This window comes from Tupaia chinensis, unplaced genomic scaffold (assembly GCF_000334495.1).
Source record: "Tupaia chinensis unplaced genomic scaffold, TupChi_1.0 Scaffold000421_1, whole genome shotgun sequence".
Taxonomy (NCBI): Eukaryota; Metazoa; Chordata; class Mammalia; order Scandentia; family Tupaiidae; genus Tupaia; species Tupaia belangeri.
The window spans coordinates 1,642,946-1,654,483 of record NW_006159926.1 but is presented as its reverse complement, the minus strand read 5'-3'; the positions used below and the strand labels follow the sequence as shown (position 1 = coordinate 1,654,483).

General features: G+C 36.9%; 1 protein-coding gene across 5 annotated transcripts in view; it reads left to right on the top strand.

The window, feature by feature from the left end:
* Positions 1 to 3,150: 3,150 nt before the first annotated feature.
* The window catches only part of ASPH (aspartate beta-hydroxylase), a gene marked incomplete at its 5' end in the record, with an annotated part of 229,308 nt that continues 220,920 nt past the window's right edge, over positions 3,151 to 11,538 (top strand). For 4 of the 5 annotated variants that reach the window (XM_027774299.1, XM_027774297.1, XM_027774296.1 and 1 more), the window contains 3 exon segments: positions 3,151 to 3,300; positions 5,133 to 5,177; positions 7,034 to 7,102. In XM_027774299.1, the coding sequence (XP_027630100.1) occupies positions 3,151 to 3,300; positions 5,133 to 5,177; positions 7,034 to 7,102 (264 nt within the window). 5 annotated transcript variants of the gene reach the window in all.

Genomic DNA, 11,538 nt, shown 5'->3' with positions numbered 1-11,538 from the left:
TTATATTCAGTTTTTGGGAAAGTCATGACACATTTTTACATAGGAAAACATGGAAAAAATATGTCATGACTTTTCTGACAGCCCAGTAGTTCCATATTTGGAAATAAATGAATATTTTGTTTTATTGTTTTGTTATACTAAGTGTTGTATACAAGTGGATATGTATGCTCATATCTATGGGTTATATATAAATAAGTTTTTAAAACTACAGTCTCAAAAAATGTTCTCATGTTCATAAGAGTTTATAAATAAAGCACAGAACACTGCTGCCGACTCTGTGGAGCTCCTCTGCCCCACTACCCCACCCCCTGCCCAGCCAACTCACTTTTTTTTTCCCTTTAATTTCAGTTTTTGTGATGGTTTAATTTTTTAATATAGTTTCAATGCTTAAGATGCATAAAAATATTGGAAAACATCATTTCCCCTCACTAACATTGTACACATACCCAGTCTCCCCCTCCCTTGACTATGTTCTAGCAGAACAGTGAAACCTGTCTTATTAATAAGGTGATTTAATATGCAACAATGTGATCTTTGCCCAGCAAGTGATTTTTTTTTTATTTTATAAATTACGTTTTTATGTAGCCAGTAAAAGTAAACTTTTATTTAGATCATGTTAGAAACAAAGTGACCGTTCACGCCTTACGGTAAGCATGCGTGAACTCACCTTGCGATTTGCAGTCTACTTCCTTACCGGTTTCAGAATCCTTCAGATACCCAAATCTGCAGATGCCTAGGTCCCGTGTGTAAGTTGGCATGATACTGGCATATAACCCATGGGGGCTTCCTTACAATACTGAATACAGTCTAAAAGCTGTGTATAGTTATTGTGCTTTATTGTTTAGGGAATAGTTACAAGAAAAAAGTCTGTAAATATTCAGTATAGATGCTGTTTTCCCCTCAATATTTTCAACTTGCTGTTGTCTAAATCCATAGAAAGGGAACTGTGGTTACAGAAGGCTGACTGCTTTTAGAAATCTGGCCCTTTTCGATGGGTCCATTCGTATTTAAAAAACATCAGAAAAAGGAATTCTTGACTTTTTCTTTAAGAAAAATGAGGGCCAGGTGATGGCGCTGCATTGCTCTTCTGGACCTAGCCACTGCTTGTGAGGTTCCGGAGTGATGTCTGGAGACCTTCCGGAACATGCTGGGCACGCATGTGTCCAAGATTCGGGGCTGGCTGAGCTGCCCGGTGGATCTCAGAGTAAAGGCTGTCCTGCAGTGCTTGTCTGCCTCTCTTACTGCAGGGAGGAAGAAAAAAATTAAAAAAAAAAACTGAAAAATGACTTATTTAGCCATCATTGTATATACTTAATATAGGTGTATAGAGAAATAATAGATGTTTATTATAAATATAGGTAAGTGGTATAATTGGTAGTGTATACACACTCAGATTAACTTAGCTTTTGTAGCCTCTTTCAGAAAATTGAATTAGTGGTGGTTTAAAACCTGTACTTACCTTTTCACGTGCTGGTGACTTGGGTGAATCCTTTCAGCTTTGTTCCATAAAGCAGAGATGATTGTTCCTGCCCTTCCTCCAGAGGTTTTCAGCCAGGCATTGCTTCTGACGGGGCCAGGTAGAAACGTTCGGAGGTGTTTTGTTTGTCACAGTCCCTAGAAGCTACTTGCATTTGGATCCAGGGGACAGTTGCTCAGAGGAATATCGTCCCACCCAAGCATCCCGAGAAGTCCTCTGCAGAAACAGTGAGGAGATGCGGGGGATCGCCTGCAGTGATGCACACATGGAGATTCCATGCGCCACATGAACAGGATGGTCCCGCTTGTCTCCCTTTTCTATGAACTTCTCTCAGCTGCCCTTTCGGGAGATGTTATAGCCTTTTGATTTATTAATATTTATTTAATGTGTTTCACATTCTCTTTAAAAAGGAAGTATGAATACTATGGTCCTTCCTTTTAAGAACAGTGTTGGCTATTACTTATTCCTGTCACTGGACTTTCATTGTTTTTTAATCTCTTTTTGGCTGTAAGGAGAGTATTTCCAGAAGAATAGACAGTGTGTTAAACATACCAAACATGACAAATGATGGGGACAGCAGTTTACAGGGCCGTTTCCTGCTCTGAGCCCAGTTGTGAACAAGCCTTTTCCTGCTCCCTTCAGCCCCAGTGGGTCTGATGAAGGCGGAGGACTGCTTGTTTGCTGTTTTGCTTTTCTTTGTCCCTGACCTCTGTTACTATAAGTAATTTCCTTCTTTATTCTCTCTCTCTCTCTCTGGGTAAGAATATGGAGTGGTTTCTGGAGGAGTTATTTTCTCCTTTGGCAGTTAACAGAGTTTTTAACAAACCAAATGGAGCAGAGAAAAGGACTTGGCTACATTTCTGTATTATTTCATTAAGTTGTTGCTATGCTCTGAACTTCAAAGGGGGTTAGAGTCAGGTAGTTTTGTTAAGTAACTTGGAAGGAATATATGTATTATAGCAACACTTTTTATTTTTTAATTTTTTGCCAGAGGGTGCATGTGCTTGACAGAAATAGAGAGAGAGAGCACCCCTTATGGGGCATAGTCACACAGCAATCCCTTCTCCTCCATCTCTCCTTCCTTTTGGGGTTTGGGAAATGCACGTGCACATGCCTGGCTGTTTCTCAAGCTGCTGCTTCTGGGTCTTCAACCATACGGTCAGCCATGTGGAATCCAGCTTTTATTATGTTTTTAATTAACTTTTTTTTTTTTTTTTACATTTAATTGCTATACATCCTTACAGCATACATAATGATTTTTCCCAGAATGAATATATTGCATTTTAGTGTAATCCAAGACATTACCAAACACATTATCATCAAAAAATATCTCTTCATTTTCGTGTCTGTTAAATGTTACTCAATCACCAAGCCACAGGCTGCCTGGGACACTTACTTTTTTTCTTTTTCTTTTTAAAAAATCATTAGCCCATTCGCAGTTAATACTGTTTTCTTACTTTAAAGGTAGGGTTTCAGTTGCATGGTGCTAAGTCTAAGCAAAAGTTTTTCCGTTTTCAAAATCTTTATGTGGTACATATTTTGAGAAGACAAATGAAAACGTTTTGAATTGATCTATCCCAGAAGTACTATGAGATTATTGGAGAAATGGTTCCGTCTACAATAAGGTGTGTTCTTATGCAGTGACATTTCACATTTATTTTATTTCGCAACAGAGACAAAGCGTGGAGGACACAAGGATGGGCGGAAGGGAGGCCTTTCTGGAAGCTCGTTTTTCACGTGGTTCATGGTCATCGCACTGCTGGGCGTCTGGACGTCGGTCGCTGTCGTCTGGTTTGATCTTGTCGACTACGAGGAAGTTCTAGGTAAGACTTTCCATAGTCTTTTCTAATGTGACATCCCTTAGTGATCTTAAAGCCTTATCTTCTTTTCAGGACTGTTAATTTCTGTAGCCTTTGGGTGGTTTTCAGGAAGCTGGTAACAAAAGGGCTTGTTATGAGGGTTGCCTTAGAGTAGCCACTTTTGAACGTCTTTGAACCTGGCCTGTAGTAAAATAAGATAGGCTGTCCAGTGTCTGTGTATCAGACAGAAATTTTATCAAACAGCATCCTCAATACATTGAGTAATCTGTAATTTCTATTTTGTGACATTATTCATTAAAAAAAAAAAACCGAAAAACTGTTGATCATGAGCTAAAGAATTTTTTTAAGGACCCAGTGAATCATAACCACACTATTTACAAAACCTGTCCTTACAGCAGGTTTTTAAAACACATCCTTCTGTGTCTCTGTTGCGATGGGGTCTGTATGTGCGTGTGCACGTTCTGGGGTGGATGATGTGAGTGTGTGTGTAGTGCCAGGGAGTGTGAGTCAGTGTGTGTGTGCACGCGTGTGCAGACTGTAGGTTTATATGTTGTTCTGGAAGTTGCTGTGGTACTTCTGATGGTACCCTCTTTCTCCTGTATCCCCTTCTCTTTGGATAATCACTGCCACTTAAAAAATGACTTATTTCACATTAATAATTATTACTTTTTTGAGACACATTCCCTTTTTCCTTTCATTTCATCAAAAATCTTTTAGCTGAGATAAAGTGCATGTGATGTAACCTTTAGTACTATAAATATTTGGAGATGAGCAATTCAGTGTGTCCGTATATTCAGCCTGTTTTGGTGGGTTTGTAGTTTTGCACAGCCGTCATCATCTAATTTCACTACTCCTTCAACTCTCTCCTCAGCCCTTCTTTCCCTTATCTGGAAGACAGTAATCCACGTTCTCTGTCCATGATTTTGCCAGTGTGGCATTTTTATACAAATGGAATCATACAATATGTGGACTTTTGTGTTTGCCTTTTTGCACTTAGCAGGTTTTCAAGGTTCCAGACTTCATGTAATAGCTGAATAATACTCCATCTTGTGGACATACTACATTTTGCTTATCCATTTATTCAGTGACGGGCATTTAGGTTATTTCCAGTTTTTGGCTCTTATGAATAACAACCATCCTTTTTAATAGTCCATTGAAGACATAAGCTTCACTAGATAAAATGCACACTTACCTGTATCAACAATGTTGCACAGAAAACTCCTTCTTTTCCATTGGGCTACCTGTGATTCTACCTCCTTGTCAGGTTATAGCCACCTTTCTGGGAGAAAATGCAAAGACTAACAAAATAGGCTTGCTTGTAATCAGTCTTTTTTTTTTTTTTTTTAAAGGTTTGCCATAGGGTGTCTGTACTTGCCAGAAAGGAAAGAGACATTGAGAAGGAAAGTGAGAAATCAGTCCTCAGAAGGGATGGCCATGCCACAATGCCACCTTATCCATTTTCTTGGAATTTTGGGCATCCATGCACATGTGCCCAGCTTGATTTTCATACTGCCAGGTCCAGGGCTCAAATAATAGTTGACCATGTGGGAGTCCAGTGCCTTAACCAGCAAGCCACCTGCTGATCCCACAAATAATCTTTCTTTCACAAAAAACAAAAATGAAACTTTCATTTTTATTACTTTGAGGGATGTATGTCTGCTTAGATTGAAGAACTGAGGGAGGATTTTAGATTGGAGACAAACTTCTGAAGAGGTCTGTCCTTTTATTAACTTGATAGTGATATATTACTGCAGGACATATGTTAGACAAATGAAGAGATTTAAGATATTTGTACCTTTAAAAGTAACAATTTCTGTGTTTTTACATGCATGCAGCCAAAGCAAAGGACTTCCGTTATAACTTATCAGAGGTACTGCAAGGTAGGCTACTGGTGATACTTACAAACTTGCATCACTAAAACCTCATCCTTATTCTGTTAATCTATGAACCGCCTGCATCAGGGAATGTAAGCGGTAGGACCAGTTTCCCCTTCAAGTTTGTCAGGAAGGAGAGTAGTTTCTGTCTTATGTTACTTTAATGTTACCCTGTGGCTTTGACCTGCAGATTAGTGTTTCCTTTTCTTAGTTTGAAATGGTGACCTTTTCATCTCTCAACCATTGTGTTACTGTATAAACGACTAATTTACAATGAGTCATTTTCAGCGTATGTGTGCTTCCTATAGCAGACTTCTAGCAGCAAGTTAGCTATTTTCCCAGTTAGGGATCTGGGAAGATAAAGATTGGTCATAGCTACCCAGTACCGAACTTTCTGCCTGCTTTTATTCAATCCTTTAATGTTCTTGGTATTAAAGACTTGGTAACAGTGCTGCCAACTGGCATTTTTGGAATTCATGCTTTGTCAGTGTTTTTTAAAGTATTGCTATGCATTCTTTTTTAAAGAGAGATTTTTGGTGTGGATTGCTTGCATTTGCTGGAGAGACAGAGAGACAGGAAGTGAGAAATCACCCCCAAAGGGTGATGGCCATGCTACAATGCCTTCTCCATTCTCCTCTTGGGATTTTGGGCATGAGCACACATGTGTCCAGCATGAGTTTTCAGCTGCCAGGTCTGGGACTTGAACCATGGTTGACTATGTGGGAGTTCAGCAACATAACTATTATGCCATCTGCAGGTTCCAAAATATTGCCATGCATTCTCAACATTTCTTCATGGTCATTGTGCAATGATAAGTTATAAGTCACATTAATTTTAGGATGTCTTTAGGAGATTGACTGTATTTGACTCACTTGTAGTGCTAATCCTAATGGTGCTCCTGATGAGAAAGCAGTGAAGTCTTTCTCTGTTGTTGTTTAAAAATTATTTATTTTGTTTTATTTATTATTAATTTGACCAGAGAGAGAGGGAAAGTGAGGAAACAATCTGCCAAGCCCAGGACTCAAACCATAATCAACCATGTGAGAGTCCAGTGCCTTAACCACCATGCCACCTGTCAGCCCCAGCAGTGAAGCCTAAAAATATGTGTTTACTATTCTTGAGGATTAATGAATGGTCTTGGTAGTATTGGCTACTCAGCCTATCAGTTTACATGCACCATTCCCCCGCCCCCCAATAGTTGCTCACTGTTAATTAGGTTTTGGGTAGAATACCATAATTATTCCTTTGTAGTTTCAGGAAGCTTAACAGTTTTACATACATTATTTCTAGAATTGTCTTTTTTTTTTTTAAAGCTTTCATGATATTTCTGTTTTTAAATTATTATTGTAAAATATAAAATTAACTTTTCTCTTATTTTTAGTACCTTACACTTAGGTTAATTTATTTACCATTAGTCTTTATTTGACGCTTGGTTAGTTGTTCTTTTTGCTTCAGCTATTGATAGTATGATAAAATTGCATGCTTAAGAAACATCAAATTTCATGGAACTCTTAGAAAAGGGTCAGCATGGTTCTTTGTATACATTAAATTTTTTTTCTAAAATATTAATATTTTTAGCAGTATAATAGAAAATTATTTGGAGGTGATTAGATCATGGTATTGTGAAACCCTTACAGAAAATCTATCTTAGTTATATTTCTTAGAATTTGTTAGATGAACATTTTCTGAATCTGTAAGTGAATTGCTCATGATTTGGGGGTAAGATTCTTATTTGACCTTGTTCTGAAGGACTGCATTGATTGGTAATATTTATGACTGTTGCACAGGGCTGAAAAATGTGGAATACCTTATTAAATGTATTTTCTTTTGTTCCTATGTCCATCATTTCTCCTCTGTTGTAGGAAAACTAGGAATATATGATGCTGACGGGGATGGAGATTTTGATGTAGACGATGCCAAAGTTTTATTAGGCAAGTACCTATTTTACTTTTTTGTTTGTGGTGATAAAATACTGGAAACAAAAGAATATTTTTGCTTTAGCATTTATGCTGATAATATATTCTGTTTGGAAGATAGTTTCTCCTTAAATTATATATTCTTATTGAGACATTAAATGAATTATTTTTTCATAGACTTTAACATTTCAAGTTACTTTTATGAATGGGTAAGTTGTTAGTTCTTATGTATATATTTTTAATAAGTGTACATTTCTTGTGTGTTTTCAGATTTAAACCACTTCATATCTTGAAATTGACATTTGAATAGATAATGTTCTAGACTGTTTTCAAATATGGTAGTTATAGCTGTTCATCATTTGACATAAATCACTTTTATTTGAAAGTGTAAAATTTCTGCTCTTATATAAATTTTAAATAAAATCATGTTAGTAAAATTTTAAAATAGTCTATGCATTTTTAAAGGAAAGGCTAAAACTCCAGCTATACTAGGTTTTATTATCTTGGAAGTCTTAGACCCTTCCTTTGCTTTCTGTCATCAAAATTGTCTGTCTGTATCACTGAGATATTTTTTTATAATACAAATGTAGTATTCTCTCATTTGTTTTAAAAGGCATCTTGCTAGAAAGGTGCTAATTTTAATATAAAGTTTTATGTAATCTGACCTAATAAGATTTTCTTCAGTTTTGTATGTAGCATGATACATATTAATCTTTTTTATATCCAAGTCTTTGGAAAAATAATGGGTATATCATTGTATTATACACTAAACTAAACAGAATAATGGCCCAGAGAAATTTTCCTAGATACATTATTTTGTGTATAGGTTATAGATAAAAAAGAATGGGAGGATACACATCTGTAACCAGTGAAATTGTTTGCAGTTGCTCAGTTTCACCTCCTTATAAAGCAATAAATTCTGAATATGAGAAAAGGATTTATAATTAAATATGATAAAACTTTTTACTTTTGACCTATCTTAGTTATGTTTTCTTGTTACTGCTTAGCAGTAGAAACTTTCTATGGAATTTTTCATAATATTTATTTTTTCATTTTAACCTTAATGGGATTTTCAGTAAAATTCTGTCATTACATATCTGATTTTGAGTTTCTGTAACTATATTAAATCTTTAGAGGGTTATAATTCTAGGCATGAGAAAGAAATAAATTTATACAGACATTTCAGAATGTTAATTCGCTTGCCTGTAAATTGCTTATTACTCCATTATGTTGCTTTACCTTAAATGATGAATTTTGAATAGCATAGTTTGTTATTTTAATGACAACTTCATGTGGGCTAAATTCCCTCATGTCTCAATATTAGGTCATCAGGAAAGTAATGATGTATTTTTCTGTTTTCCTATGCAAAAGTATGTCATGACTTTCCCAATGACCCAATAATACTGTATATCTACTTTATCTTACTGATTTTTTTGCCTTAAAATAAACTATTTTGTCTGTTAGATAAGAAATGGCAACCATGGGAACCAGCAGTTAGCGTAATGGCTATATCGCTGGACTCCCACGTAGTCGACCGCGGTTTGCATCCTGGACCTGGTGGCTTAAAACTCACGCCAGGCGCGTGTGCGTGCGTGCCCAAGATCCTGAGAGGAGAATGGAGGAGAAGGGATTGTGGCGTGACCATCCCCCCTGGGGGATGATTTCTCGCTTTCTGTCTCTCTGTCTCTCTCTGTCTGTCTGGCGAGCGCACGCGCCCTATAGCAAAAACCTCTCCAAAAAAAAAAAAGAAAAGAAATGATAACCTTCAAAAATTAAAATGTGTTTTGTCTAGAGACATACTAGTTTAACTATAAATGTGAAAATTACTGTTTTGCAAGAGACACGTGTACTATGTACAAATTATAAGCTGGGCTTTTTTTTATATGTGTTAACAGTTGGAAGCAGAACAAAATTCAGTGAGTCTCAAGTTTGACTAATAAATCACAAAGAGAAACAGCCTCACTGTACACACTAGCCCACAGCTGGCTTGTGGCTTTAATAAAGATGAAACAAACCACAGGTGAACTGTTAGGCTCACTTTTCACATCTAACCTTATTTTTATAGTGTTTGAATTCTCTGCATGAAGTTCAGGCTCAACTTGAACCTTAGGTGTGAAGTTCTTTTCTGGTTAGTGAGATTGCTGTATCCAGTTGTGTTTCTGTTACTGGCAGGTGATTGCAAAGACAGAAAGCATGGTGAACTGGTTGGGAGCTCAGAGATTTTAGTGGGTTCTACATGGTCAAGGAGAAGTTACAGGGAAGCACACACAGTGAACATATACCCCAAAAGAAGGAACTTTCTCACTGGAAAAGGCAGCTGAAGGGTTAAGCCAAAACCTTAAGGGTTTGTCTTTTGGATTAAGGCAGGGGTGGCCAAACAGAGGAGGGAAGGTAGGAAAGCCTGGCATAGCAGGTGTCGTAACAGGTGGAATATATTGAATTTCCATGGGTTTGGTTTATTTTTTTAAAGATGTTGTTTCAGATTCTTAAATCCGCTTGTGTCTAAATCTTACAGTTTGGGGAAATATACACATTTGTGTTTACATTTCTTTCATATTTGCAGTTTTCTTGTGCAATATGAAAAGATTAAATATGTGTGAGTAAATCAAGATCAATAGTCATTATTAATTTTATGATTTTATTCTTTCTGGCCAAGGCCCTTCTGATGCACTTTGACGATAGACCCAGCTTCTCCACTTACATACTTTCCTGTTTTTGTGGCCAACTTGTCTAAACAAAAAGTCTGTTTGGTTTTAGTTTAGATTATTGAAAACTACGTTGTTCAGAGAATGCATTTTTTTAAAAACTTGTTTCCCAGCTAACATCAACAGAAAAATGATCTAAGGACTAATCGCTGGGAATAACATCTTAGAATAACGCCACCCAAGGATGCCATGGTTGTCCTTTGTCCTATGCTAGCACCTAGCTGGCACCATATCAGGTATGGCTGGAGAATGAAAGGGAAGCCAGTGAGCATGCCCAGACCGTGAGACTGCTCTCAGGCTGGACGGGTGCATGAGTGAGCTGAAGGAGGAAGGGGACCCAGCCCTGCCAAGTCAAAGGGATTCATGCCCAGCTCTTGGTTGGGGGCGTGACTCCTGAAGATTAAGAAGGAATTGCATATCCAGAATCCTTTCTTTTGATTTGGGCTAGTATTTTGGTCTAGTAAATCAAGATCAGTTGCATTCTTAATTTTGTTATTTTATTCTTTCTGACCAAGGCCCTTCTGATACACTTTGAAAATGTGCTGCGCCTGTTCTCCATTTACACACCTTCCTATTTTTGTGGCCAAATTATCTAAAATACCTAAAGCCATAGGGAGGCCCTGTGGTTGGATGAACGATTTTGTTCAAGTATTTTTGCATATTTGTTGCACACTTTGACTTGTTGGACTGAAGGTCAGGAAGGTTTTATATTTTATATTCTGTACTTAGTACTTGGAAGTACTTATAATACATTGGAAAATGGATAGAAATAACAATGTTTTTATTAAATATATAACTGTGGTGTTTTAAGGCAGGAAAAAGAAACTGTCGCTCAGAAGTAACAGGTTCAGATGGGAATTTAGAAACCAGTTCATAGCAATTGTCAAGTAGTACAATCAGTGAAAAAACTGTTCTGAGCTTACCAAACAATAGTTTAAATGCCGAACTGCAATGTGTATCTCCTCTTCTTCCAAACACATGAAGAATGGCAAGATATAGTTCTTCTGTTGACTGAAGTGAAGAAAATTCTCTGTAACCTTTGAACTTAAATGGTCTTACTAGTTAGTACTTTTTACATACCTGTCTTGATTGTGGATAGCTTTACTCCATGTAGAAATTGTGTTGCCAAAGCCTTAAATGACTGCATTAGGTGGTTGTAATCAGAAGAGCTCTGTGATTGTGGATATTCACATTTCTTTCAGCCAGGACCTATCCCCCATTTTTTCTCTTCTAGACTATGGGTTATTGCTGCATTTTACTCTTGCGGTATTGATAAGTTTGATGCCTACTGAAGCCAGAAGACCTTTCCTATCCACAGCCAGTTCTTCACATGAAAAATAAATAAATAAAAATAATATAGACTCTGATTTCATTCCATAATGGGAGCCTATTTTGGAATCAGTACTTTAAAATGACAGAAGTCAGGGGTCTTTGGAGTCAAAGCTCTTTTCATGTGTTGATGGAGTGAAGAGTTTGGAATGTTCTTGTTCCAAATCCTGGCTAAGGCCTTGATCAAGCTTCATATTGGTAGATGAGGCAAATGATTATTAATAGCTAACTCTTAATATTGGCCAGAATTAAAAGACCATGAGTCAATTCTGGAGTTTTATAGAGCTACCATATTTAATACTGTTAAAATGTAAGTGTTAAAATGATCCACGTTGCATAAGTTGAGTGCATTTATTGGGTTGTTGGAAAAGTCATGGCATATTTTTCTATGTTTTTCTCTGCAAAAATGTGTCATGA